Source organism: Macaca mulatta, chromosome 10, assembly GCF_049350105.2.
Source record: "Macaca mulatta isolate MMU2019108-1 chromosome 10, T2T-MMU8v2.0, whole genome shotgun sequence".
Classification (NCBI taxonomy): Eukaryota; Metazoa; Chordata; class Mammalia; order Primates; family Cercopithecidae; genus Macaca; species Macaca mulatta.
In genome coordinates, this window is record NC_133415.1 from 23,524,159 (window position 1) to 23,551,679 (window position 27,521).

At 47.8% G+C, this 27,521-nt stretch overlaps 1 protein-coding gene across 6 annotated transcripts in view; it reads left to right on the forward strand.

Moving 5' to 3' along the window:
- The window catches only part of TTC28 (tetratricopeptide repeat domain 28), a 718,240-nt gene that overhangs the window by 649,530 nt on the left and 41,189 nt on the right, over nt 1–27,521 (forward strand). For all 6 annotated transcript variants that reach the window (XM_015149977.3, XM_077950259.1, XM_077950260.1 and 3 more), the window contains one exon: nt 16,727–16,867. In XM_015149977.3, the coding sequence (XP_015005463.2) occupies nt 16,727–16,867 (141 nt within the window). The remainder of the gene's footprint in view (nt 1–16,726; nt 16,868–27,521) is intronic.

A 27,521-nucleotide genomic window follows, 5' to 3' on the forward strand; every position in this document is an offset into this window, starting at 1 on the left:
CCCAGCTGTACCCTTATAGCTGTCTCAGCTATAAGGATTCATGGTAATATGCAAGTAGGCCCTGACACTCAGTAATTGACTTCAGCTGTCATTAATAACGTGTCTCAACTCTGTTGCCCTTTAGGTTTGGAACTGGGGAACCCTACCAGATCAGAATGGGTACTTTATTTCAGAGGCCCAGTGAAGGGCCCAGAGCTACTCACCTGATAGAATGCTTTTCCCCACAGGCCCTTGCTCCTACACACACTCTTCACAGAACATGCACTCATAGATAGCTCTCATGTGCCAAGCCCACTGCACACCCTCACACACCAGTGTGCTTGCACATACCCCTCATACAACACCCTTCACACACACTCATCTTGTGCCGTTACTACCACATACTGTAGACACCCCACCTTCACAGCTGCATATGCTTACCACCTCACATTATGCGTGTGTGCTCATACACCCCATGATTAAGTTCAGTGGGGCCATCGTGACCCCTTATACAGTCCCCAACCAGCTGGGAGAAGGGAAGGAATAGCCAGGTGCCATGGATTTGGGACCAGCCTCCAAGAGCACTGCACTAGTCCTCTGCTGCTCCAGAAACCTGGCCCCAAACCACCCCTGCTAAAATAAAATAAAATAAATTTTAAATTCCTTTCTGTAACAGTTCCTCTTCTCTCTGGTCACCTCACAGGAAGAAAGTTTAAGATTCTAAAAAGGAAATGGAAGAAAGGTATTTTACAATTGCTGCAAAGCCACTGTTTACTTAAGGGTGCCGGTTTTGTTTTTCCAGTGACTGACTTGGTTCTCCTTGGGAGGGGACAGAACCTAACCTGTATGGTGGGATTTAAAACCATTTCACAGCTGTTCTGAAGGTGGTGTGCTGCTCCTGTGGTACATCTCCCAGGTGCAGGTGATGAAGTCAAAGAAGCCTTCGGGAGGCCTTATACAGCCACCCAGCCTGTGCTGAGCTCTGCTGTAGCAAAGACCTGATGCTAGCTCTTATGAGGATCAGAGACATGAGACAGGGTCTGTGCCTCCACATCTGTCCATGCAATTAGGGACAAAGATGGACAGACTGAAGGCTCCTTATAGTCTGGATCTTAAGGAGTTATTCACCTAGTAGGTGCTGCTGGAGGTGCAGGAGAAGGGAGAGCTCCCTTTTGGCCAGAGGTGTTCAGGGAAAACTTTTTAGAGGGGAAGGCATTTGAGCTTGTCTTGGAGGGACAGGCTTAATTTTCACATGCGTGGCAGGTCAGGGTTGATAGAGAAGGGAGAGTCTAGGTCAAGGGAATTGCCTAGGCAAGGCAGGGAGGTGGCCCACTGCAAGGTATGTTTGTGGAATGGAGAGTGCTTGGTTTGGATGAAGCACGCTTGTCTCAGGCAGTGATGGGAGATAAGATTTGAAAGCTAGACTGGTGCTAGATGACAGCAGTATTCACACCAGGCTCTGCACTGTCCTCTGGGTGGTGGACAGCATTTGTGGACTCATGCAGTTAAGGCCTAATCAGTGTGCTGGTTCTTGGAAAATTAATTTGAAAGAATTTATGTCTTTTATCTTTATGCCATGTCTATGGTTTTGCTGTTTCTTAGCCCTGCCCTGGACCAGATATCCTACACTGCCATTCTAACTTGCTCCAATCCTGGCTCATTCTTCAACTCGTCTCAATTGCTGCTGCCTTTGAGAGGACATAAAGGGTCTCCTTGAACTAGGTGGCACCTCTCCCACACTAAAGCTCTGTGTCTCTCTGCATTGGACACTTGCTAGCTTCTGGCTTGTGCTAGAGGCATGTCTGTCTGCATTCCGCTCCCCTCCAGGGCTGAGAATTTCTGAGGGAACAGACCCTGCCACTTGGTGGGATCTCTCATAGCATCTTGCACTTTACAGGGCCTCCAGGATATGTGGGTGAATGAGTACATTCCATTCTGGACACTTTAGCTTCCTCACCTTCTCTTCTCGGAGGCCAGGAGCCCAGTCAGGCATGGATTTACCCAAGCAGAAAAAAACCTCCTAGGCTGACAAGAATGGCTACCTGCCCCAGAGTTCTATTGCATGTGATGGTGGCTCTGAGTGCAAGGCCTCATTTTGAGGAGTGGGAAGGAGCAGGGCAGTTCTCTCCACAATTTTGAGCAACAGGCTTATTCCAGGAAGGGATCCAGGAAGAGGACAAGGTTGCCTCCCTTCCTCCATGCCTACAGGCAATATGATTTCCTGGACCAGAAGAAAAAACTGAGCCCAGGATATACTCTTATTATCAAATAAGTTATGAGGCCACTGAAATCCCTCTTCCGCTTCACTTGAATATGGTCATATGCAGCAGCCAGGGTTTGTTCCATTGTTGCCAAGGAGAAGAAAGCATCACACTCACCTGGGCCTGCTTTGGGCTGGAAGCCTGCTGAGGGTAACGGGACAGGCCCGCCTCCTCTGCCACCTATTTGACGCTATGGCAAGGGGATAGAGGGAGACGGGATCATTCTTGCTTGGCTACATGGCTTTGGGAACTTTGGGCCTGTTAGATGGTTAGAGTGGAATCTTGCTTTTTGTGGGCCCTTTAGAGGGGCTCTGCAGCTTGTTGGACCTGGGTAGATGCATCTCTGGTCCTCCACTTTTCTTCTCAGCCCTTGGCGTCTGGTTGTGTACCTTCTATGGCCTCTCCAGGTGGCTTTACAGGACAGAATTCAAAATGAGCTTTGCCTGCTCTGCAGGAAACACTCTTGTATCCCTGACCCTGAACTCTAGCAGCATAGGCTATCCCCTCCCTAGCCTCACCCTCCTGGCAGGGCAGAAGCAGGGTGGGACAGTGAGACTCCACTCAGCAAGGGTCAGGCTTCAGTTCTCCAGGTCTCTCCCCTGACTTCAGAGGGCACATTACCAAGCTCTCTGAGTGGTACACCCTGTGAGGTACCATGACAACACCTCCTGTGAGGCTTGAGGTGGAAGATGGTGCCCCCTCACGCCTCTCCGAAAGGGGCTGAGATGGGGACTCATTGTATGGTGGTAACTACCTCCAAAGAAATCACCAGTTTCCTCATTCTCTTCTCTCTGGCCCTTCTCTGACCACTGTTCTAGGTGGAGACCCAAAAGTCCTGAGACAGGTTCTCAAAGCCATTTCCTATGTGCATCTGGACATGGGGAGGTGAGGCAGAGTGCCTGTATCTGATATTTATTGCATTGACACCTCTGTTAAAGAGGTGCACACACATATACAAACACACACATGCACGTATATCCACATACAGGAATCATGCAGCCTATGTATATATCGCTATGTATATAGCCTATGTATATAGGCAGCCTATGTTGTGGGAGGAGAGAGGGGCTTTTACTTTTTTACTTGGTTACCTTGAGAATCAATTTTGAATAGTCATGTACCACATAATGACATTTTAGTCAACAACGTCATACACAATGGTGATCCTAAGAGATTATACTACCATATTACACTGTACCTTTTCTATGTTTAGATACACAAATACTTAACATCGTGTTATAGTTGCCTGTGGTATTCAGTACAATAACATGCTATACAGGTTTGTAGCCTAGGAGCAATAGGCTCGCAGCTTAGGTGTGTAGTAGGCTGTCTCAGCTAGGTTTGTGCACGTGCACTCTCTGATGCTCACACAGTGATGAAATTGCCTAATGATGTGTTTCTCAGAACATGTTCCTGTTATTAAATGGCATATGACTGTAGTTGCCACAAATATATTTTACTTTCAGAATTAAAAGAAAGTAGATTAAGTTACCACTATTTTTTTTCTAGCCTATGGCATTTTCACTAAGGCAACACACATTGCTACTAAATATTGGTACAGCCAAAAATTTCATTAAGTACTTTTAATAACAACACAATGACTGACAACTTTCATTTGTATAGTCTGCCTTTTAAAAAGAGCTTTCACGTATGCTCTTGCTTGGGTCTCAAAACGATTCTTTATAGTTGGGATGACTTTCTTTTCGTTTTTGAGACAGAGCTTTGCTCTGTTGCCCAGGCTGGAGTACAGTGGTGCCTTCTCAGCTCGCTGCAACCTCCAGCTCCACCTCCTGCATTCAAGTAATTCTCCTATCTTTGCCTCCAGAGTAACTGGGATTACAGGCACGCGCCACCACACCTGGCTAATTTTTATGTTTTTTTTTTTTTTTTTTTGAGACGGAGTCTCGCTCTGCCGCCCAGGCTGGAGTGCAGTGGCCGGATCTCAGCTCACTGCAGGCTCCGCCTCCCGGGTTCACGCAATTCTCCTGCCTCAGCCTCCCCAGTAGCTGGGACTACAGGCGCCCGCCACCTCGCCCGGCTAGTTTTTTTTTTGTATTTTTTAGTAGAGACGGGGTTTCACCGTGTCAGCCAGGATGGTCTCGATCTCCTGACCTCGTGATCCGCCCGCCTCAGCCTCCCAAAGTGCTGGGATTACAGGCTTGAGCCACCGCGCCCGGCCATTTTTATGTTTTTAGTAGAGATGAGGTTTCACCAGGTTGGCCAGGCTGGTCTTGAACTCCTGACCTCAAGTGATCCACCTGCCTTGGCCTCCCAAAGTGCTGGGATTACAGACATGAGTCACCGCACCTGGCCGGTATGACTTTCTTTATTAGATATATCTGTATATGTGAGTGTGTATGTGTCTAATTCTTAGATAAAACACATTCACAGAATTCGAAAAAGAAAAATGTCCGTTGAGTTTACTGAGCACCTAGCAGGTGCCAGGTTCTATGTGATAGGTGCTATATACACTGACATTATTTCATTAATCCTACTATTATCTCTATTTTGTCTGTGAAGAAGAAAGATTTGCTTCCTCTGAGTCCCATAGGTGATGTCCAGAAGGAATGTGTCCTAGACTCCAGGCCTTGGGCTCTTTCTACTACAGGTTGAATCCCAAATTCAAAAATCCAAAATACTCCAGAATCCAAAACTTTCAGAGCGTCAACATGAGGCTCAGAGGAAATGCTCATTGGAGCATGTCAGATTTCAGGTTTTTTAATTTGGGATGCTCAGCTGGTAAAAATTCCAAAATCCAGAAAGATCAAAAATTCAAAATACTTCTGGTCCTGAGCATTTCAGATAAGGATACTCAACCTATACTAGACAGCATTCATATTGGTTGAGTTGAGCCTTATTGATGTGATTAAACCTGATTGGTGGAGGAGAGGGTTTGAGAGTCACATCGTCAGGGGAAAACTCCATTGCCAACACTTTCTCGGCAAAGATTTCAAAAATAAAACACCAAGTAATGGGGCCTTCCAATCAATTACAGTCTTTGTGTATTCATACACACGGGCTGTTGAGCTAATGGAAGTGAAACCTTTTTATTTATTTGATCACTGTGTTTACTGAAAAAAGAAAAGCTAGGGGAAAACCTGTAATTCTCCTTTAACAAAGAAAAGCTAAGGGTAAATCTGTATTTCTCCTTTAACACTTAAGTATAGACTAGATAATTCCAGGCCATGAGATAAAAAGAATGTGTACAAAAAATGCTTCTGAGTTAAAAATGCACAATTGTTCTGGATCCCAGAGGCCAGAAGACTTTGTGTTTTTTTTTTTTTAAGAAAATTCAGATGCTCTTAAGAAAGCGTTTCGGAAGAGAACTTTTATTCTTTCATCAGTTTAACAACCAAAGCACACATAATTCATTGATTGTTCATAGGTGTGTTTTGTGTTCATATGTGTATAGATTCTCGGCAGGTTAATGTAATCGTTTGCCTTCCGACCAACAGAAGGTTTTTTCTATAAATTACAACTGTTAGATAATAGTATAAATTATAGCCTTGAGAGGATACAGAGAAAAGCAATTTCTAGAGTGATGTACAAGAAGAGAAAGGAACTAAATCTAGCCTCATTCAAATATAAGCATTTCCAGAGAGACCAGTGAGTGTATGATAGTGACTGACCTTCTGATGAGAAACTGTTCATAGCTCCAGGCAGTGTCAACAGCAAATGCTGGAAGGGCCCCACTGCTAGCCCCTACAGAGGGTTTGAACTAGTGGATTTGACTTCACAGACTGTGCTGGTGTTACCACATTTTCTCTGGCATGATATTGGGCCCCCTGGGAGGAATTTTCTGAGAAGAATGGCTTTCACTTGTCTCTACCCTCATGGATGGTTCTAGCACATCTTGCTCTGGTGTGCAGCTCATACTCTCTCTACCCACTGACCGTCCAACGTGCCCATAAGTTTGAATGATACCAGAGCAATTAGACAGCTGTGGCTTTGGGCAGTGAGGACACACAGGTCCCTGAGGACACTTCTCCGCCCTGCCCTTCCTCTCTCCCAACGACAATCCTCCCCAAACCTTGCTTAATCGAAAGGGGGATTTCTAATAAGGTTATATGGGTGAGGAGCCCCATGAAATCCAAGGCAAACTTGGAACACTAAAGGAAAGCTGTGGGAACCCCTAGGTTGTGGGAGGCAGTCTGGTTCTCATCACTGCTCAGCTGCTTTATTTGGCACCTCCTGCTGCAGACCTCCAGTTTGCAGCTGGAGGTGCAAACTGCTCTCTGCTCCTAATCCCAGAGTGGGAAAATAGCCACCTCGGATGGCTCCTGTGCTCACCCACAGCCTATAGAACTAGCCACAGGAAGTTACATTCAGCTCCCCTGTTTTCCAGCACACAAATTTTGGGGAAAGGAATCTGATAGGCCAAGCTTAGGGCAGGAATACACATCTGATACAATCACCAGTGCAGGGAGGATGGTCACCATATGTGACTCTGTGAATCAGGGAGGCAATTTCTTTTTTTTTTTTCTTTTTTTGAGACAGAGTCTCGCTCTGTTACCCAGGCTGGAGTGCAATGGCATTATCTCGGCTCACTGCAACCTCTGCCTCCTGGGTTCAAGCAGTTCTCTGCCTCAGCATCCCGAATAGCTGGTATTACAGGCGACCGCCATCACGCCTGGCTAATTTTTGTATTTTTAGTAGAGACGGGGTTTTACCATCTTGGCCAGGCTGATCTTGAACTCCTGACCTCATGATCCACCTGCCTTGGCCTCCCAAAGTGTTGGGATTACAGGCGTGAGCCACCGCGCTTGGCCCAGGGAGGCAATTTCTAGAAGTAGAATGTTTATGGTGGTCAGAGCTTGCTCCAAAGCTGTCTACTACACCGCCTCCTTCTCCTCATCCCCAATGTGTAGCCTGTATTCCTGATTTAAAGACTCACATCGCTTCTCTGTTTCTTGGGTTCTTCTCCTGTGTGAGACATCCCATAGAGTAGGATGTCTCCCAGCCTTTCTTTGCTATTCCTAAAAGGAAGCCCAGGCTCTCTTTTCTTTTTCTTTCTTTCTTTCTTTCTTTCTTTCTTTCTTTCTTTCTTTCTTTCTTTCTTTCTTTCTTTCTTTTATTTAAGTTCTAGGGTACATGTGCACAGTGTGCAGGTTTGTTACATAGGTATACATGTGCCATGTTGGTTTGCTGCACCCATCAACTCATCATTTACATTAGGTATTTCTCCTAATGCTATCCCTCCCCCAGTTCCCCACCCCCTGACAGGCCCCAGTGTATGATGTTCCCCACCCTGTGTCCATGTGTTCTTGTTGTTCAACTCCCACCTATGAGTGAAAATGTGCGGTGTTTGGTTTTCTGTCCTTGTGATAGTTTGCTCAGAATGATGGTTTCCAGCTTCATCCATGTCCCTGTAAAGGACATGAACTTATCCTTTTTTATGGCTGCATAGTATTCCATGGTGTATATGTGTCACATTTTCTTAATCCAGTCTATCATTGTTGGACATTTGGGTTGGTTCCAAGTCTTTGCTACTGTGAATAGTGCTGCAGTAAACATACATGTACATGTGTATTTATAGTAGCATGATTTATAATCCTTTGCGTATATACCCAGTAATGGGATCACTGGGTCAAATGGTATTTCTAGTTGTGGATCCTTGAGGAATCGCCACACTGTCTTCCACAATGGTTGAACTAATTTACACTCCCACCAACAGTGTAAAAGCATTCCTATTTCTCCACATCCCCTCCAGTATCTGTTGTTTCCTGACTTTTTAATGATTGCCATTCTTACTGGCATAAGATGGTATCTCATTGTGGTTTTGATTTGCATTTTTCTAATGACCAGTAATGATGAGCATTTTTTCATATGTCTGTTGGCTGCATAAATGTCTTCTTTTGAGAAGTGTCTGTTCATATCCTTTGTCCACTTTTCGATGAGGTTGTTTGTTTTTTCTTGTAAATTTAAGTTCTTTGTAGATTCTGGATATTAGCCCTTTGTCAGATGGGTAGATTGCAAAGATTTTCTCCCATTGTGTAAGATGCCTGTTCACTTTGATGATAGTTTCTTTTGCTGTGCAGAATCTCTTTAGTTTAATTAGATCCCATTTGTCTATTTTGGCTTTTGTTGCCATTGCTTTTGGTGTTTTAGTCATGAAGTCCTTGCCCATGCCTATGTCCTGAATGGTTTTGCCCAGGTTTTCTTCTAGGGTTTTATGGTGTCATAAAGGTCTTTATGGTATCATAAAGGTTTTGAGGTCTTACATTTAAGTCTTTAATCCATTTTGAGTTAATTTTTGTATACGGTGTAAGGAAGGGATCCAGGTTCAGCTTTCTACATATGGCTGGCCAGTTTTCCCAGCACCATTTATTAAATAGTGAATCTTTTCCCCATTGCTTGTTTTTGTCAGGTTTGTCAAAGATCAGGTGGTTGTAGATATGTGGTGTTATTTCTGAGGGCTCTGTTCTGTTCCATTGGTCTATATCTCTGTTTTGGTACCAGCACCATGCTGTTTTGGTTTTGTAGCCTTGCAGTATAGTTTGAAGTCAGGTAGCTTGATGACTCCAGTTTGTTCTTTTTGCTTAGGATCGTCTTGGCTATGCAGGCTCTTTTTTGGTTCCATATGAACTTTAAAGTAGTTTTTTCCAATTCTGTGAAGAAAGTCAGTGGTAGCTTGATGGGGATAGCATTGAACCTATAAATTAGCTTGGGCAGTATGGCCATTTTCATGATATTGATTCTTCCTATCCATGAGCATAGAATGTTCTTCCATTTGTTTGTGTCCTCCTTTATTTCATTGAGCAGTGGTTTGTAGTTCTCCTTGAAGAGGTCCTTCATATCCCTTGTAAGCTGGATTCCTAGGTATTTTATTCTCTTTGTAGTAATTGTGAATGGGAGTTCACTCAAGATTTGGCTCTCTGTTTGTCTATTATTGGTGTAGAGGAATGCTTGTGATTTTTGCACGTTGATTTTGTATCCTGAGACTTTGCTGAAGTTGCTTATCAGCTTAAGGAAATTTTGGGCTGAGACGATGGGGTTTTCTAAATATACAATCATGTCATCCTCAGAGACAATTTGACTTCCTCTTTTCCTAATTGAGTATCCTTTATTTCTTTCTCTTGCTTGACTGCCCTAGGCGAACTTCCAACACTATGTTGAATAGGAGTGGTGAGAGAGGGCATCCTTTTCTTGTGCCAGTTTTCTAAGGGAATGCTTCCAGTTTTTGCCCATTCAGTATGGTATTGGCTGTGGGTTTGTCATAAATAGCTCTTATTATTTTGAGATATGTTCCATCAGTACCTAGTTTATTGAGAGTTTTTAGCACGAAGGGCTGTTGAATTTTGTCGAAGGCCTTTTCTGCATCTGCTGAAATAATCATGTGGTTTTTGTCATTGGTTCTGTTTATGTGATGGATTACAATTATTGATTTACATATGTTGAACCAGCCTTGCATCCTAGGGATGAAGCCGACTTGATCATGGTGGATAAGCTTTTTGATGTGCTGCTAGATTCGGTTTGCCAGTATTTTATTGAGGATTTTCACATCGATGTTCATTAGGGATATTGGCCTAAAATTCTCTTTTTTTGTTGTCTCTACCACGCTTTGCTATCAGGACGATGCTGGCCTCATAAAATGAGTTAGGGAGAATTCCGTCTTTTTTTTTTTTTTTCTTTTTGAGACGGAGTCTCGCTCTGTTGCCCAGGTTGGAGTGTGGTGGCCGGATCTCAGCTCACTGCAAGCTCCACCTCCCGGGTTTACGCCATTCTCCTGCCTCAGCCTCCCGAGTAGCTGGGACTACAGGTGCCCGCCACCTCGTCTGGCTAGTTTTTTGTGTTTTTTTTTTTTTAGTAGAGACGGGGTTTCACTGGGTTAGCCAGGATGGTCTCGATTTCCTGACCTTGTGATCCACCCGTCTCAGCCTCCCAAAGTGCTGGGATTACCTATTTTTCTATTGATTGAAATAGTTTCAGAAGGAATGGTACCAGCTCCTCTTCGTACCTCTGGTAGAATTCGGCTGTGAATTCGTCTGGTCCTGGACTTTTTTTGGTTGGTAGGCTATTAGTTATTGCCTCAATTTCAGAACCTGTTATTGATCTATTTAGGGATTCAACTTCTTCCTGGTTTAGTTTTGGGAGAGTGTATGTGTCCAGGAATTTATCCATTTCTTCTAGATTTTCTAGTTTATTTGCATAGAGGTGTTTATAGTATTCTCTCATGGTAGTTTGTATTTCTGTGGGATCGTGGTGATATCCCCTTTATCATTTTTTATTGCATCTACTTGATTCTTCTCTCTTTTCTTCTTTATTAGTCTTGCTAGTGGTCTATCTATTTTGTTGATCTTTTCAGAAAACCGGCTCCTGGATTCATTGATTTTTTGAAGGGATTTTTGTTTCTCTATCTCCTTCAGTTCTGCTCTGATCTTAGTTATTTCTTACCTTCTGCTAGCTTTTGAATGTGTTTGCTCTTGTTTCTCTAGTTCTTTTCATTGTGATGTTAGGGTGTCGATTTTAGATTTCTCCTACTTTCTCTTGTGGTCATTTGGTGCTATAAATTTCCCTCTACACACTGCTTTAAATGTGTCCCAGAGATTCTGGTACGTTGTGTCTTTGTTCTCACTGGTTTCAAAGAACATCTTTATTTCTGCCTTCATTTCGTTGTGTACCCAGTAGTCATTCCAGAGCAGGTTGTTCAGTTTCCATGTAGTTATGCGGTTTTGAGTGAGTTTATTAATCCTGAGTTCTAATTTGATTGCACTGTGGTCTGAGAGACAGTTTGTTGTGATTTCTGTTCTTTTACATTTGCTGAGGAGTGTTTTACTACCAACTATGTGGTCAATTTTAGAATAAGTGTGATGTGGTGCTGAGAAGAGTGTATATTCTGTTGATTTGGGGTGGAGAGTTCTCTAGATGTCTATTAGGTCCACTTGGTCCAGAGCTGAGTTCAAGTCCTGGATATCCTTGTTAACCTTCTGTCTCATTGATCTGTCTAATATTGACAGAGGGGTGTTAAAGTTTCCCATTATTATTGTGTGGGAGTCTAAGTCTCTTTGTAGGTCTCTAAGGACTTGCTTTATGAATCTGGATGCTCCTGTATTGGGTGCATATATATTTAGGATAGTTAGCTCTTCTTGTTGACTTGATCCCTTTACCATTTATGTAGTGGACCTTCTTTGTCTCTTTTGATCTTTGTTGGTTTAAAGTCTGTTTTATCAGAGACTAAGATTGCAACTAAATTGCTTTTTTTTTTAGCCCAGGCTCTTTTCATCTTAAAAGTTTACGAATTGTTAGTAAGAAAAAATAGACAGGAACTGGTAAGTAAGTCACATGGGAAAGTTTCAAAGGTCTCAGAAATCCTGAGTTCCCAAAAGTCTCATGTCTTCATTTTCTGGTGCTCTTGCTAAGTGGCTACTGGGAAAAATGGGTGGGCCTTTTCAGCTGTTGGCACATCAGCCCATGCAAAACCTAGTAAGTGTGCATGGTATTGTCATCTGTGCACCTTTTCAGATCTCCAAGATACCCTCTGCTTCCTGGTTGTAGAATCCCCAACATAGGGTACTGGCACAGTTAGACCTGGCCTTTCAGAATCAGAAGGCAAAAAAATGATTATAGGAAGTAGCTGCAAATGCACTAACTCTTGCTTTCTGAAGTTTTACCAATTGCAAAAAGATCCTCGCTTTGAAAAAAGGAGTGTTTTGCTGCCTTTGATCTGCTCCCATCGGGCATGGGGCCAGCGGTGTAGGAGCTGTCTCACTGCCCTGTGCACAGGAAACTGAAGATGGAGTTTCTCGCCTGTCGTTTCCAGCTTCAGGGTTGCAATTGGTTGGTCTTTGGCAAGTAACTGGTTATCAGTGCACAAGAAGCCTGGAGCGGGGCGGGGAATGGAGACAGAATGAGGTAGTAAAAGGATGTTGAGACATAAATAAAAGTGTGCCTTGTGGAGCTTCAGTTGCAACTGTCAGGGGAATGACAGAGAGCAAGCATGTTCTTGGAGAGATCAGGTGGCCATGCTTGCAAATGAAAATCCTATCTGGAGCCTCTTGCCAAGCCATGTCCCCAAGAACAGGAAGAGCTCTGGCACAGCTCTGAGATGCTTGATTCATGAGCCATTTCCATCTCTCTGGGGAAAGCTGCATGTGAACAGCATTTTGGAGCTTGCCTCTGGTGACGGCATGATTTATATTCCCCAGAGCAGGCAGGATCTGGGCTTCTCACAGAGTCCCTGGAACAGATGCTAGCAGGGCAGGTAGGTACCATGAAGCAGCTACTGCCTGTCTCTGGACTGCTCCCTCTCTCCAGCTCCCCTCTCAGCCCTCGCCAGGAGGTATACCTTGCTGCCCTCTGCTTAAGCCAGCTTGTACTGACTTTGACCTTTTGCCCTCACTGTTCTCCATGACCATAATGATCCAGACCTCAACCTTCTACCTGACTCCAGGCAAAAGACTAGGGTCAGGTCCAGGCAGGACTCTGGCTGATGGGCAAGTGCCAAGTCAGGCCCCTGGAACAAGAACAGAGTCCTCTTTTACCCTCCAGAGTCCAGGAGTAGAAAGGGCCCAAGAAGGATGTCTGAGCCAGAATCCTCATGCCTAGAGAGCCACGAAGGAAGGAGAAATCGAGTGTGTGGCCGAGTCTGGAGGGCAAGACAAGTAGGCAGGGCCAAGGGTCCAGAGCTGGTTAGGCAGGAGTGGAATGTAAGCAGACTAGGAAGAAAAGACAGGCGGAATCTTAGCTTTTGGTGCCTCCCTAGCTTGCCAGTGCTGAGCAGCTGGTGGGCCAGGAGTGCCCTCCTTTTCCACTCTTCCTGTCTTGCCACCCGGCTCACGTGCCCTCTCTCCCTCGAGTTATCCTCTGCTGAGCTATGACTGCCAGTTTTGTCTGCAAAGCCAATGTGTCTCTATTGTTTCTTCGTTTCAGATCATGGCCATCAGAATAGTGGCTAAAATCAGGCTGTAAGACTAAATGCTTTAGGGGCTCTTTCTGCACAGCCACTGTTTGTTTATTCACATTCTCATATTCATTCCCTCCTCCTCTCTTTCTTTTCTTGCTCTCTCCCCTGCTTATCCTGTACTGATTGCTCATTCAATCTCTCTATATACATACATGTGCTACTATGTAGTAATTTATTTTTCATGTTGCAGAGATTAGTGTGCCTATCTAGCAGCTTCTCAGGGCAGAAGTGTTCTTCCTTTGAGTAATCCCAGCCCCGGCTGAGTGTCTTGGATGTACTGGTTGCACAGTGAATTTTTGAGGATTGGTCAGCCTAATGACCTCATCAATGAGTGAGGGGCACCAAAGCTTATCTTACTTTCCTGACTTCCTCCCAGGATTTGGTAATAGGATTTATTTTGTTTTTTAAATTAACATTCAGTATATATCAGTCAGTATCAAAGCAAGAATAAGAAACCACACAATAATTTGAACAGAGATTGGAGTAAAAGGGATTGGCTAGTAATAAGGAAGAACTAAAGGATATTAGTCATACCAGATAGTACGCACCTTGAAGGCAGCTATAATGTGACTCTCATCTATTTAGCCTTTATAATTCTTACACATGGTTCCCACCCAGTAATTATTGTTGAAGCAATATGGATTGAATCAGGGCCTATGGTGACCAGATGTGCCATCTCTAGAAAGTCACTCAGAGAAATGGGTGCAGGAGAGTGAGTGTGCTGTGAGAACTGGTAGCAAGGCACTAGGGACTCCTACTATATAGATATGAGGCTTGTTTTGTAAATGGGAGATCCCTTTATCTATGACATCGCCTGTTTATTTTTCCCTTCAGTGTTAATACTTTGAAGGGTCAGGAAATAGGAAACAACCCCATTAAGCAGGAGATACTGAGGGCTCAGTCTGTGGCTGACAGTAAGAACAGAATTGCAAGATAATGGAGGCTGATACAGGTCCCAGGCAATTCTTCTCCCCTTTGCAAAGTGCTGAATGACAAGCCGATTTCTCAGCTCCAAGCAGGCAGTTGCATTCAGATGATAAATGTGTCCCTGGACAGAGGAGCTCGTTGAGTAATATTTACCAGGGTCTCTGTGAAGGGCCTTCAGCTCCCAAAGGAGCCTTTCAAGTCTTCACCTGCTTGCCTGTTCAGCTGACGTCCACCAGGCAGTGAGAGGAATAAAAGCTGTCCAACATGATGGAAGCTTGGTGATTTGTTTCGATCCTAGAAGTTTCCTGGTTTCTCCTAATTCCTATATTCAGCCCCTCCCTGTCGAAGTCAAACCCCAGGAGAGAAGCATGGAGTCTGTGAGAAGCTTAGAGCCTTTTAGGGGGAGGGGGAGGGAGGTCAGTGAGTGCCACAGATCTGAGCTGGACTCAGACTCAGCTCTACCACCTAATTAATACTTTTTAGCCCAGTTCCTTGGATTCTCCGAACCTCTGTCACCTTAGATATAAGATAGAGATAATAAGACCTACCTCACAGAGTTGTCATAGAGATAAAATTAAATCTGTGTAAAAATACTTGGCACATTGTAAAATTCTCTCCAGCATAGGTCATTCATTCATTCAGCAATTCCCCACTGCATAGCTGCTGCATGCCAGGTACTGCACTATGGTTAAAGAGCCAGTTCCAGACTGTGAAGGCTGGAACAAAAGCAGGCCAATAGCCAGGACTTTACCAGTCATCAGTGTGGTTCTGAGATAATTACTAGATGTTTTTATCTGGGTTTTCCAGAGAAACAGAACCAATAAAAGATCACACACACACACACACACACACACACACACAACACGTAGATATAAATAGGATGTGCTTGTATGTATATTTATTTATTTTTATAAAGAGATAAAGGAAACTTATTATAAGGAATTCGTTCATGTGGTTATGGAGACTGAGAAGCCCCAGGATCTGCTGCAGCAAGCTGGAGACCCAGGAAAGCCAGTGGTGTAAGTTTCAGTTCAAGTCCAAGCCTGAAGGCAAAAGATTGATGCCTTAGGTTGGTGACAGCACAGAAAGAGCACATTTTCTCTTTCTCTACTTTTTTGCTCTATCCAGGCCTTCAATGGATAAGCAGATGCGGCCCACTCACGCTGGGGAGGGCAGTCTACTTTACTCAGTCTACCAGCTTAAATGGTAATCTCATCTAGAAATGCCCTCACAAACATACCCTAAATAATGTTTAACCAAATATCTGGGCACCCTGCAGCCCAGTCACGTTGACATAAATTTAGCCCTTACACCAGGGTTGGTGTTCACATAGAGCATTCAAGTTTGCATAGCAGCTTTACATGCCATGTCTCATTTGCCCCCCAGAATGAGCTGGTGAGGGGCTTATTTCCCTTCTCTGTCACAGGTGTCACCAGCTTGGCCATTTGAAGTGGGTCATGTTTGCCTTAAACCCAAATCTCTATGCACCAAGCCTTATTCCTCTTAGCGACAGGTGGTCTGCGCCTTTCCAGAGTCCCACCTGCTTAGCACATGAGGGGCTAGTGACTGACTGCTGCCTGCAGTGCCCTGGTGCCCTCCACTTCTTTATGCCAGTCCTTAGCAGGAAGGTCTGAAAGTAGTTTTCCTGTGGGCGAGGTATCAGTAAGCATCTCAGCAAAGCATCTCAGCAAAGTCTGAATGTGTTCCTGATGCCTAGGATAGGTGAGGGCTCAACATAGACATGCGCCTTTGTGAGCCTCAGTTGGTTGGGAGGCATGGTGCGGCATGGAGGAGGATGACTGCAGGCCGGCAGTGCTTCCACAGACACATTAGCCACGGCCTGGCTGTCCGTGTCTCATCAGGGCACAGTGCATGGCTTTTACATTTATTAAGCCTTTTGCCATTTTAATCATGCTGATGAATCAAGGTACTCCTGGGTATTTTTGTTTACTTAAAACACATTGTGAGATGTTCTGTTAAAGGCTGTCATAGGGGAAATATGAATTTATTAATTAAAAAATGGTCACCTTCTCATGCTGAGCTTGGAAAATGGGCCAAATCAGCAGCAGTTCTCACGTTTGCGTTTCCAGCAGTGCCTGCCCTACTAGCATTGCAGCCACTTGTCAGCATGTTTGTCCCCTCATCTGGAAAATGCCATTTTAGGCTGCATGTCCCCCTTGCCTAGGACAGTATTCAACACGATGTAGGTACTTAGTTACTGTTTCTGAAATGGACTGGACTGCAGCTTGTGCAGGGAGGATTGCCTCACAGCTGCACTTGCCTCAGCTCTACTCTGGGAAGAGTGTGTGGCCAGCCCATCACAGACAGCACCTCACCTAGTCTGTCATGCATATGCCAGATGCTTGGAATACAATTCTTATTCAGACACAGCTCCTGCCTGTAGAGAGTTCACAGCAGAGTGGGGGGTGACAGCCCATAAACAACCAACCAGAGTTCATCTGGAGAAGCAGTGGACAAAAGAAGTTCAGGAAGAGGGCCTCAGGGACACTGAGGAGGGAGTAGGGTAATGCTGACATCTGGAGGCAATGGTACTAGAGGATCGTTTGGTGACAGAATGGCACAGGACCTCAGAGCTGACTTCCATAGCTCAGCGCTTCCTGTCTCTGATTGGCTTTTTCTGCAATTTTTCCTGCAGGGCCTGTGCCAGCAGTGAGACAGAGAGTGAAGCGGGAGACATCATGGACCAGCAATTTGAAGAGATGAACAACAAACTCAACTCGGTCACTGACCCCACTGGCTTTCTGCGGATGGTTCGCCGCAATAACCTCTTTAACAGGTGTGTGTAGGGTGCTTTCCCTAGGCCCAGTGCAGGGCAGGGTGCTCTGAGCACAGATAATGTGCTTTTAGTGGGTGTTCCTTCCGGCTGGTTAGGCTTCTGGCTCATGTCATGCATTTGCAGCAGCAAGCGTGATGCTTCCACAGTCCCATGCCCGTCAGAGCCTCTGCTTCACAGCAGCATCTCCAGCTCAAGTGAGAAAACAGTGACAGGCTTGACGTGACAACCCTCATTTGGCTGGGATGGGAGTCCCAGGGGACAGTCGGCTGCTTCTTCACATAGCCTCAGAGCTGACTTTCCAAACATCAGGCAGAAGCCAGAGTAACTTCACATACTTCTTTGCTAGCTTCTGCAGGTAACTCGTGGGTACCTGCATTGACTTCCTGGCCTGAGATTCAGGGAGGTCAGGGAGAGTGAGAATGCTGGTGCTGTTGGAAGGAGAAACTGGGCCTAGGAATGCACTCATCCAGACCCAGGCTCACCCATCTGTGCCAAGACCTCAGTTCCCTGTCACTTGACCAAATAGTTCTTAATGGCTTTAAGATGAATCGAGTTTGAAATTTCCAAGCCAGCACACCTCTTCATCTTTTTCTTAGGAGTGATACCCGAGCTGGGTCCAGGTAAACAGGGCAGACAGTTGGGGTTGAGGGACACCTGTCCCACTGTTGTTTGGTTGCCTGGCAACAACCTAGGAGTACATTTTGATAGACCTCTTTGGAAAGACATCACAGACTCCCTAGGTCCCTGCCACAGCCTGAGGGCCTGCCTTTAAAGGGCAGCTGGTTGACCCTAGAACACAGGTGGGAAGTGACTATGCACTGGGTGGGAGGCAGTCTCTCTGCTTGGCAGCCCTGCTGTGCAGGGCATTGTGTGCCCTGTCTGTTCCTACTCCAGGCCCTGGTTTCCTCTCATTATTGTGCTGTCAGAGTGACAAATGTGTGTTGACTTTCCCAGGGCTGAGTTGAGTGGGAAGGGAGCCAAGGACAGGGGATGTAGGAGCTGGCAGCCTGGTTGTAAGGAGGCCAGAACTTCAAGCTAGTTCACGCCTAGTTCCTTCTTCCCAGCCACCTTCACAGGTGTCCCTTATGGCTTTTGGTTTCATGTAGGGATCCACCAGGTTTGTGGAGGCCTGGGATTGGGCCTGGATGCATGTTCTTGCTCTGCCAACTTCTCAGCCAGTGAAGGCAGGTGACACTTACCTCTGCCAGGTGATGCAAGCTGTGGTGATAAACTAGAGTGTGAAGAGCTCAGAGTGCAGCCTCTGGCCTTGCCACACCAGCTGTAGGACACTAGGGAGGCAGTTTCACCTCTGTCAGTCTCAGTCTCGTCATCTGTGAAATGGGGATGGCTTCTTACCCTGCAGGGTTCCTGTAATGTGGGAATAATGGAGCCAATGTATAAATAACACACTGACCGACTTAATATGTGGAAGACACTATACAACTGGTGGGTTTCTGTTGTTTTGAATAAAGTGGGAAGAATAGTGCTAAACTTAAATTCTTAACGTGGGTGGAGAAACGAAGGGATGAGATGTCTATGTGCCTATGCAGCAGCTATTGGCCACCTTGGGTTGTAGCCTCCCCCATCCTTCTTCCCTTCCTACCTCAAGTCCTTCACATGAGAGAGCTGCCAAAGCAGGCGGTCAGGCATCCATGGTGACCTGCTTGCAGACACTCTAGCAGTCAGGAACCAGTTCCCCCAGGACCTGAGCTCTATGGAAGAAAAGGGTCGAGCCAGGTATATCTAGGGCCCTAGGTAATCAACCCTGGGCTTTGGGTTGGTGTGCATTTTGAATGGTGGAGTGCACATTTTGGAAAGATGGTTTCTGTCCTTTGGAGCAGCCCTGCAATAACTCCAGTGAGCACAGTACTGTAGATTAATTTGTTGGTTCACTTATACAACACAATCTCCGTCCCCAGCCAGGCTGAGTATTGTGCCCAGCCCTGAGGACTGAGTGGGGAGCAGCAAGGCCCACAGCCCTGAGCTTGCACCCAGCTCCATTGGCAAGGTCTGACCCAACCCAGTCCCACCCTCAGAAAAGCAAAGGAGTTGAAGGGGTCTCTGCAGACTCTTCCAATCCCGACCCTTTGGATGAGGGAAATAGCCGGCATTCTTCTCACTTCAATGCAGTGAGCCCTTAAGGCCCAGGTAAGTTTGCAACACTGCGTGTTCTCTAGTGCCTCTCTCAGAAGCCAGGAAGCGGGGTTCTGGCCTTCATCCACAAGAGAGTGGAGCTGCAGCTGAGGGAACCATGGAGGCAAAGGTATCCCTGTTAAAACAGTGCAAACTTCCCTCACATCTTATAGCTCAGCACACATAGGCCAGAGAGGAGGGAGGTCTGCCCATGAACGGGTGCCAAAACATGCCTTGCAGCTTTCCTGCCAGCCTGTCCCTGCTCTGCTGTGGGGTCCCAGGCCTCCCTCTCTGTCCCACATATGGCCAGGGATCTGGGCTAAGAGGTGCACTGGCTTGTGACTGAACAGAGCAGCTAGAAGTGGCGTTTCTGCAGATTGCTGATAGTGGCTAGCATTTGCAGAGTGCTTGTACCCTGGAGCCAACAGAGGTGACATGGAAGCAACCGTGTGTGTAGGGCCTTGTGTGCTGGAGCAGTAAGGGCTCCTCTCTCCAGGGGCTCTCTAGCTCAGTGATTTTATGGATTCCTTGGCCCCTTTGTTCCTGGGTGGTTTGCTGGACTGATTTGGCAATGAGGCCACTGTAGCTAATGCAAGTCAAGTGCGACTTGGCTTTAGGTTTTTCTCCCTTGCCACGTCAGGAATTGGTCTTTGTTCTGCTGTCATTTTTGAGGTCTCTGCAATCACTATTTTTCTTCTTGCCTATTGGCAGAAAACACATTTGCATTTTGAACTCAGGGTAAGCACCACTATTGAATGAAAAACAAAGACCCTTCTCTTGGCTAGCACCCTGACCTTGGTGTGAGCCCCAGAGGGCAGAGCAGCAGCCCTATCCTTTGGGAGTGACGCTGAGGACTGGTAGGCCAGCACATGCATGTAAGTGTCTGTGTGTGGGTGGGGGGAGGTTCTGTGGGAATGTATGTAAGTATTTGTGTGTGCAGAGTTGTATTTGTATGTGTGTGTGTGTGTGTGGTATGTATATATGGTATGTGTGTATGTGACTGGACCTGGGGCAGTCAGCAGATCACATTTGCTGTAGAAAAGAGAAGGAAGAACAGGACAGGCTTTTGACTGCATCCTGGATCCTGGACTACACGGAGTGCCTTGGTATTAAGTAAGGTGCACCCATCCAGAGTCATTTAGGGCCAGTACCCCAGAGAAGTTTCCTGACTTCTGTAAGCCACCATTGGTACAACAAGCATCCTAGGTCTTTAATTTTCCACATTATATCTGTGTGTGACACAGTGTGGAGAGGGACTTTCTTATTGTCCAGAGAGCAGTGACTAGAGCCAAAACAGAGGACAAAGAAGTAAGTCTCCTTATTCTAAAGAGAGGAGCACAACAGGGCCAGAGCCCACCCTCAGGTCTCTGCAACTTCCCTCTAGTGCCCTGTGACACACTCCCGGTCTCTCACAGAAGACTGGACAAGGAATAAGCAAGAGAGAACCTCAGCTTGGTTGGGGGTCCTTCTAGAGAATCGCCAGCAAAAACTGGGGTCCTGCTAGATGAGGAAAGAGGCCATCCCATGGCCCAACCTCCATGACTATAGAACAGGGAGAAAAGAAAGTAGGGAGAATGCTAGGTGGGAGTGGGATGGCCACAGTGCTCAGCGTGCCCACATTTCACGTGGCATGGGTGTGTGTGTGTGTGTCACGCTGGGTGGGTCACATGGGCCTAGCACCTTACTGGTTCCCCACCCAGGAGACTGTCTGCTGGGCAGGGACCTCAGCCACACGTTACAGAGTGTGCAGCCAGTGGCAGAGGGGAGGGGTTCTGGGGGAGCCAGAGCTGGCTGCCATGTTGAGGGGTGCAGAGGAAGCCCTCCAGAGCGTTTGCCTGCCCCCTTCCCCCTCTGCCCTCAACACCTGAGGGTCAGGCCCTGAAAGTGGAGAGGCAGTAGTGCTCCCAGAGCCTATGCTGCCCTCCAAATCCATGCGTGAAAGCCTGGCCTGCAGTGGAGGTGGGAGGGAATGCAGTGACTGTAATACACAGGACGATTTCCTAAAGGCATGGGGAAGAAAGTGTCAGCAGGACAGTGGAGAGCGGTGACTGGAAAGGAGAGCCGTCTCCACAAGACCAGCCTGGCCAGTAAGCTGAGACCTGGCACACGTGCGTCCTGCTGTGTGTGCATGTGCATGGATGTGTAGTTGTAGTTCTTTTTTTGTTTAGAGACAGCGTCATACTCTGTCACCCAGGCTGGGTTATAGTGGTGCCATCATAAATAACTGCAGCCTCAAACTCCTGGGCTCAAGCAGTCCTCCTGCCTGAGCCTCCTGAGTAGCCGGGACCACAGGTGCACACCACCTCATCCAGTTAATTTAAAAAAATTTTTTTTTGTAGAGACAGGGTCTTGCTATTTGGCCCAGGCTGGCTCAAGTAATCCTCTCACCGTGGCCTCCCAAAATGCTGGGATCACAGATGTGAGTCTCTGTGCCTGGCCAGGCTGTGGTTCTTTATGAACATACATGAGGGCCACCCTGCTTTAGGGCCGTACAGAGGTGTGCTGCAGCAGTGCTGCAAAAGCCCAGTGTAGGCCAGTGATCTGCTGATCACTGTCTTCCTAGGTCTAGGCCTTTGTCTGTGGTGAGACACACAGTGCAGAGGAGAAATCTTGGGCTCTGGGGCTAGCCAGACCTTGATTTGAAACCTGGCTCTGCCCTTTGTTAAAGTGACCTTCAACTTTTTACATTTGCTTACTGATAGAGTTGTTACTAGGACGCAATAAGAGTAATGATGACTAGATCGATCCTGCTGTGTAGTAAGTAGTTTCTTTCTCTCCCCACTTTGAGTCTGAGGTTTCTATGGCACCAAAGGCTCTTTTTTTAGGGGTGAATCAACTACTCAAAAGATCCAAAAGATCAAATCGCCACCAAGAAACTGATAGATTGATGCTTCTTCCTGCTACAACCTCTCTCAGGGCCACTGGAAACACTTTGAATAAATGCAGAGGGATGACCCAATCTGCTATCAGCTACAGCTATAGCCCTGGCTTTGAACCCCCAAGATTGCATACCCAGCTTTCTGGCTGGGGTCCTGCATCCCTGTCCCCTGCTCCTTGTTGGTGCCTCTTTGGCTTCTGGCCCCAATAAGGAGCTGAGTGTTCTCTCCACCTCTGACCTCCAGGTCATCTGTGCCACATTAAATGTAGGCATGCACAGCATGCCATGGCTGCCATCCACCCATATTCACCTCACTGTGACCATTCTGGGCAAGGATCTTCCCTGCCAACAGCTGCTGCAGCTGTTGGTTCCAGTCACCAGGCTTTGGGCAGGAGCCTCTGTCCTGTCCCTGCCTATCTTGATGCCTATCAACAGCCTCAAACAGTTGCTGGTGCTCCGCAAGGTGAATTGCCCCAAGTCTGCCCGCTTGTCAGTGGCAGAGATGAAATCTGCCCCTCACTGGATGTGACTTTGTCCCTCACACTGATCCTGTTACCACCCACCTGGGACAGGCTGACGGTCATCGCTGTCCTCCCCTCTGGCTGGGGCGCGGTTTTGTTTGTGTCCTTCTCTCGACAGGAATCACAGGAGTTCCAGTGGAGTTAGGTGGAAGTGTGGAGCTTGGCATCTGAGTACTTCACAGTCCCACCCTGCCATTCTTCCCATTTCCTATTCCATTTTCATCCCACCCTCTGTCCTAACCCAAAGGAACCCCAAACCTGCCCATTCACATCTCAGGGTCTTCACCTGGGCATGGGGACATGGCCAAAGAGGGCTTTCCCCTGAGGCACTGTGTCAAACACAGCATCTTTCACGAATCCATCCTGGATTGCCCCTACTGGAAATCATTTCTCCCTTCTCTAAAACTTCCTGGTGCTTTTTCTGTGGGTAGGGAGCCACAACCTTGCACCTTGCATTCGTCACCTGTGTCCATGCCCTCTCCCCTCCCAGGCTGTGCATTTGCCCAAGGCTCAGTCGCTTCTGATTTATCTCTGTATCACCCAAGGAGCCTAGCAGGGTGCCGTGTGTTAGGTAGGTACAGGCACAGAAGGAAAGAAGGAAGGAAGGAAGGGAGGGAGGGAGGGAAAGAGGGAAGGAGGAGGGGAGGGAATTAAGTAACTATAGCAACAACAATAGCAACGATGATAATGACAACAGTGTGTGTCTGCTTATTACTTCCCAGCACTCAGCACTGTGCTAAGTGCTTTACATGTGTTATCTTAGTCAATCCCTGCAGCAACCATGAGGGGTACTAAGGCTTAGAGATGTTAAGTTAGTTGCCCAGGATCTCACAGCTAGAAAATGACAGAGCCAGCATTAGGAGCCAGGTCTTCCAGACTCCAAAGACAATGTTCTAGCCCCACAGGCCTTCATCCATCTAACTCCCTTGCCAAGTGATTACCCATCTTTTCCCTGAATTCCTCCCATGACAGGGAGCTTACTACCTCCTGAGGCAGCGCATTCTGTCTTCAGACAACTCTGACTAATCCAACTCTGGAAGTTCTCTGTGAACAAGTGAATTAGACCTGACAGGTTTGTTTTCAGGGACAGGCTTGGACCCACAAATTGCTTGAAAGTGCAAAGTCCTTTGGAAGGGGGTTTTGTTATATTGCTGGACATGCATCAGCTGGGCAGGCTACCACACACAGGGCTGTCTTTTCTTCTCTCCATCTCTGAGCACTTGAGAAGCCCACCCCAATGACTGTCTGGCCCAGGCCTTTGTTCTGATCTCTGAATGGGGTCAGTAGGAAAGGCGTACAAGGCTGGCCTGGGCATCAGGTTCTTTTAAGGTGAGCATCTCCAGGCTTGGGCTCAGAGCCTCATACTCATTACAGTAAAGAGCAGATGGCCACAGCACAATGCCTAGAGTGGGCAGAGGCCAGGCACCACCAACTGTTGCCGTGGCTCCTGCAGGAGGGCAGGTGCAGACCCTTTTGGTGGAGGCATGTGCCACAACCCTTAGCCCAGGCAGGGTACCTACCATGGACCCAATATGCCCAGGAGAGTCCAAGAGCAAGGGAAGAGAAGACACATGCAGCACCACACTCATTCCTGGGCTTGAGAGGAGCCAGGCACTACCGGTAGAGCCAGGGTCCCTGCCTGTGCCTGCCCAGCCTTGTGGCTCTTCTCTGGAGGAGCAGCCAGACATGTAGCAATTAAGGAGGGGAACAAGCAGAAGCACCCACAGCTTATTGCGTAAGTACTTAAAATGCAGTGTTCACCAGGTTCACCTCCCAGATGAGACAACCTTTCATGTGAGGATGTTCGTGGAGGGAAGTCACTGAATGGTTTCAGAATCCTGTTTTTTAATTGAATTGAGGCATCTCTGGTTACTTGAATATAATGTATTTGTCAATTAATTTTTCCATTGATGTCTTAAAACTCACGTTCAAATCTCAGGCCAGCTACCTCAGAAGATGCAGCTCAGTTGAGAGCCCCAGAGGGGATTTGGGAACATCCTGGTTAGGGCTCAGTTGAGGGAAGAAGGAACCAAAGGATTTTCCAGGTAGATCCCAGCAGAGCAGGAGCTATACTCACAGTCTGCCAGGTACAGTCCTTGCCTGTGAGGCAGGAAGCTGCACCCCAGAGGGGTTAAGGGGCTCACCTGAGTGAGTGTGAGCAGGTGAGTGGGTGAGGGGCAGAGGCAGGATTCCTCCCAGGGCAGCCTGACCACAGAGCAGCACAGAGGGCATGGCAGGTGAACATGTGCAATAAACGTATCCTGAGAAGGTGAGGACCATGTGTCTGATCAGAAGAGAAATGACAGGGCTGAGAAATGGCAGCCACACCTTGAATGAGCTGCCACCACCGAGGACCCTCCCTGACCCCTGCAGAACTCTGACCTGGGGACAGAGTCTTCACAGATGGCCCCTGGACTGGTACTGCGTGCAGTGTCTGCCTTTCTAGGATAGAGGGCACAAACCAGATGAGGCAGATGAGGGTTCAGGGCCTGATGCCACACAGCACTAGACCTTCGGCTCCCCAGAGAGCAGAGGGCGCCCCCCTCAAGCCACAGGCTTTCTGCTGCCTGACTTCGTGGAGCAGCAGGGCCTTTCCCCTGATGTCGCTGCCTTAGAGGAGATGTTTAACCTTGCATCGTTGTTTACTCATTAGTAACAGTGAACGGCGCCAAGGGCTAAAAGAGGATGCAAGTAGCGTACTCACGTTACAGCCCAGAAGATGACGGGGGCCCACCTAGCCCTGAGATTCCATGTCCATACTCTAGAAGATGCCCCCTATCAGTTTAGTTCCCTTCTCACCCCTCCCTTCCAGTCATCCTAAAGATGTCATGACCAGATGTGCCCTGGGGTGAGCGTTCCTGGCCCTATGTCTAGACAGACCATGAAGGAACCAAGTGCCTGGGTGAGGAATTGAGCCCCAGAGGAGCGGGAGGGCAGGACACAGGGAAGAGGTGGAAAGGAAGACACTCCCAGAGACCTCGTTCTGCCACCTGTGTTCAAGCGTTAAGATCAGATGCACCCATGTGAGCACACATGTACACAGCTGCTATCGGGCCTTGCATGGTCCTCATCAAATTGTGAACTCCAGGAGGGCAAGGACCAGATCTCCCTGTTGACTGAATTCCCCCACTGCAGCTTGCCCAGGGACACCAAGGAGGCACTTAGCCCTTGTTGAATGGGTGAATGAGCACCACCTTTCTCTTTGGTGCCATGAGGGGCAAAGCCTTCCCTCAGGTTGCCCCTTCATGCGTTTCTCAGGTGGCACCCTTCCTAGCTGCCCCTCCCCAGGCAGTCTAACAGTGCTGCCCCCACAGTAGTGTGGCTGCCTCTGGGTCGATGCGTGTGGAGCAGACAGCCCCAGCCAGCCAGTGAGGTTCTTCGAGATTGCACTAAGCTCTAGCCTGCTTGTTCCCTCCTCCCGGCCACCTGGTCAGCCCTACTGCAGAGACAGGAGGGCCAGAATCTCAGGGCTAGGTGGGCGCCTGCCATCCTGGTCATCTTCAGGCTTGAGCCAGAGCCCTTTTCTCAGACTTGGCTGAGGGAGAGTCAAGCCCCTGTTTCTTCATCTACTGACCCCACATAGACGCGTCTCTGCCAAGGAGGCAGTGCTGTGTTCTTCACATGGGAGACCTGATTCCCCAATGCCAGAGTGCTGCAGAAATGCTGCCTTGGAAGCCAGGTGAGGGGTGACAGAGCAGAGTGGGTTGAGGTGAGAGCCTGCCTCGCAGAAGGCAGGGCGGGCAGACTCCACAGGGAGGTCCATCGGGTCCCAACTGCCCAAAAGAGCTTGTTTGGCCCAAGCAGAGTGGGTGCATTTCGCTCTCCACCTTAGAGTGTGAGAGCCTGAGAAAGCTGTGTGCGTGTGTGTGTATGCATATGTGTGTGTGTGTGTGTGTGTGTGTGTGTGTGTGTGTGTGTGTGTTGGGGGGTGTTGGGGGGACTTGCCCAGGCTGCTGTCTGCACCATAAATTAACTCCCTTTCAGCTGAGTGTGGACGGGAAGCCAGGGAGCAGCTGCTCACCTGGGCAGGCTCATACTCGCTCACAGGCACTGCTGCAGCAGACTGCCCAAAGGAGTGTGAGCAGTGCACTGGCTTCCTCCTGCCTCAGGAGTAGATTCCTTCATCCTCTCTGAAGGGGAGATTCATGAGCAATGAGGGCAGCCCAACCCAGTTGGCATTTGTCATCATTGCAGAGACAAGAGCCACGCCCCTGACCCCTCTGCCCCTTGTCTACTCTTCACAGACACTCTGTGGCTTCACCTCTCTCTCCATGCATGCTGGGCCCTCTCCTTTTCCCACCACCACACAGATTGTGTGCTTTGGAGAAACTGAAAATGTTCCTGAAGTAGGTTAATAAACATCATCTGAAGAATAATAAAGACAGTGTGAGGTGAGAAGATCCTCTGCTGAGAGCTAGGCTGTTAGCCCAACTGGGTCCCGGCAGCCATGGGCTGTGAGAAAAGTGAGCCAGTGCCACCTGCTGGAGCCCCGGGGTGGTGCAGCTGTGAAGCCTGGAGTCGCAGCCTCCAGGAGGGGCCACCCACCATCACACCACCTTTAGGAACACAGCGGCTGGGAGGGCACAGCAAAAGCCCCTATCCTGCCAAGTGAGAGGCCTGATGACCTGCCAACCTGGTGGCTTTGTGCAGATCTCTTGCTCTTTCTGGACCTTGGTTCCTCATCTGAAGAGGAAGAATAACCTCACAGGCCCTGAGCCGGTGAGGCTGCCGTGGTAGGCCTGGCTGTGCCGGCAGAGGGGTGCATGTGTGCTCTTCTCTGGCCTGCCTTCATTCTTAAACCGGCAGCACAGCCCCTGCCACGGTTCACACTCCTGCCCTGTGGGAAGCATGTTTCTACCCCTTTCAAAGCTCCCATTCTAGCAAGCGAAAAGCGCTGTTCTCTAGAGCCCAGAAAGCTGAGACAGAGAGAAGTCAGCCAGGGTGAAAGGCCTGTGGAGATCAGAGCAATACTATATATACTCTAAAGCACTGCCTTGAGGAGCCCCTGGCCCTCTGTGGCCGTTCTTCTATGAAGCAGTGAAGGACTAGGTTGTCCTGACAGTGCAGGAAGGTGGATGGCAGAGAGCAGGTTATCCCTCACACTCCAGTGCACACCTGTCAG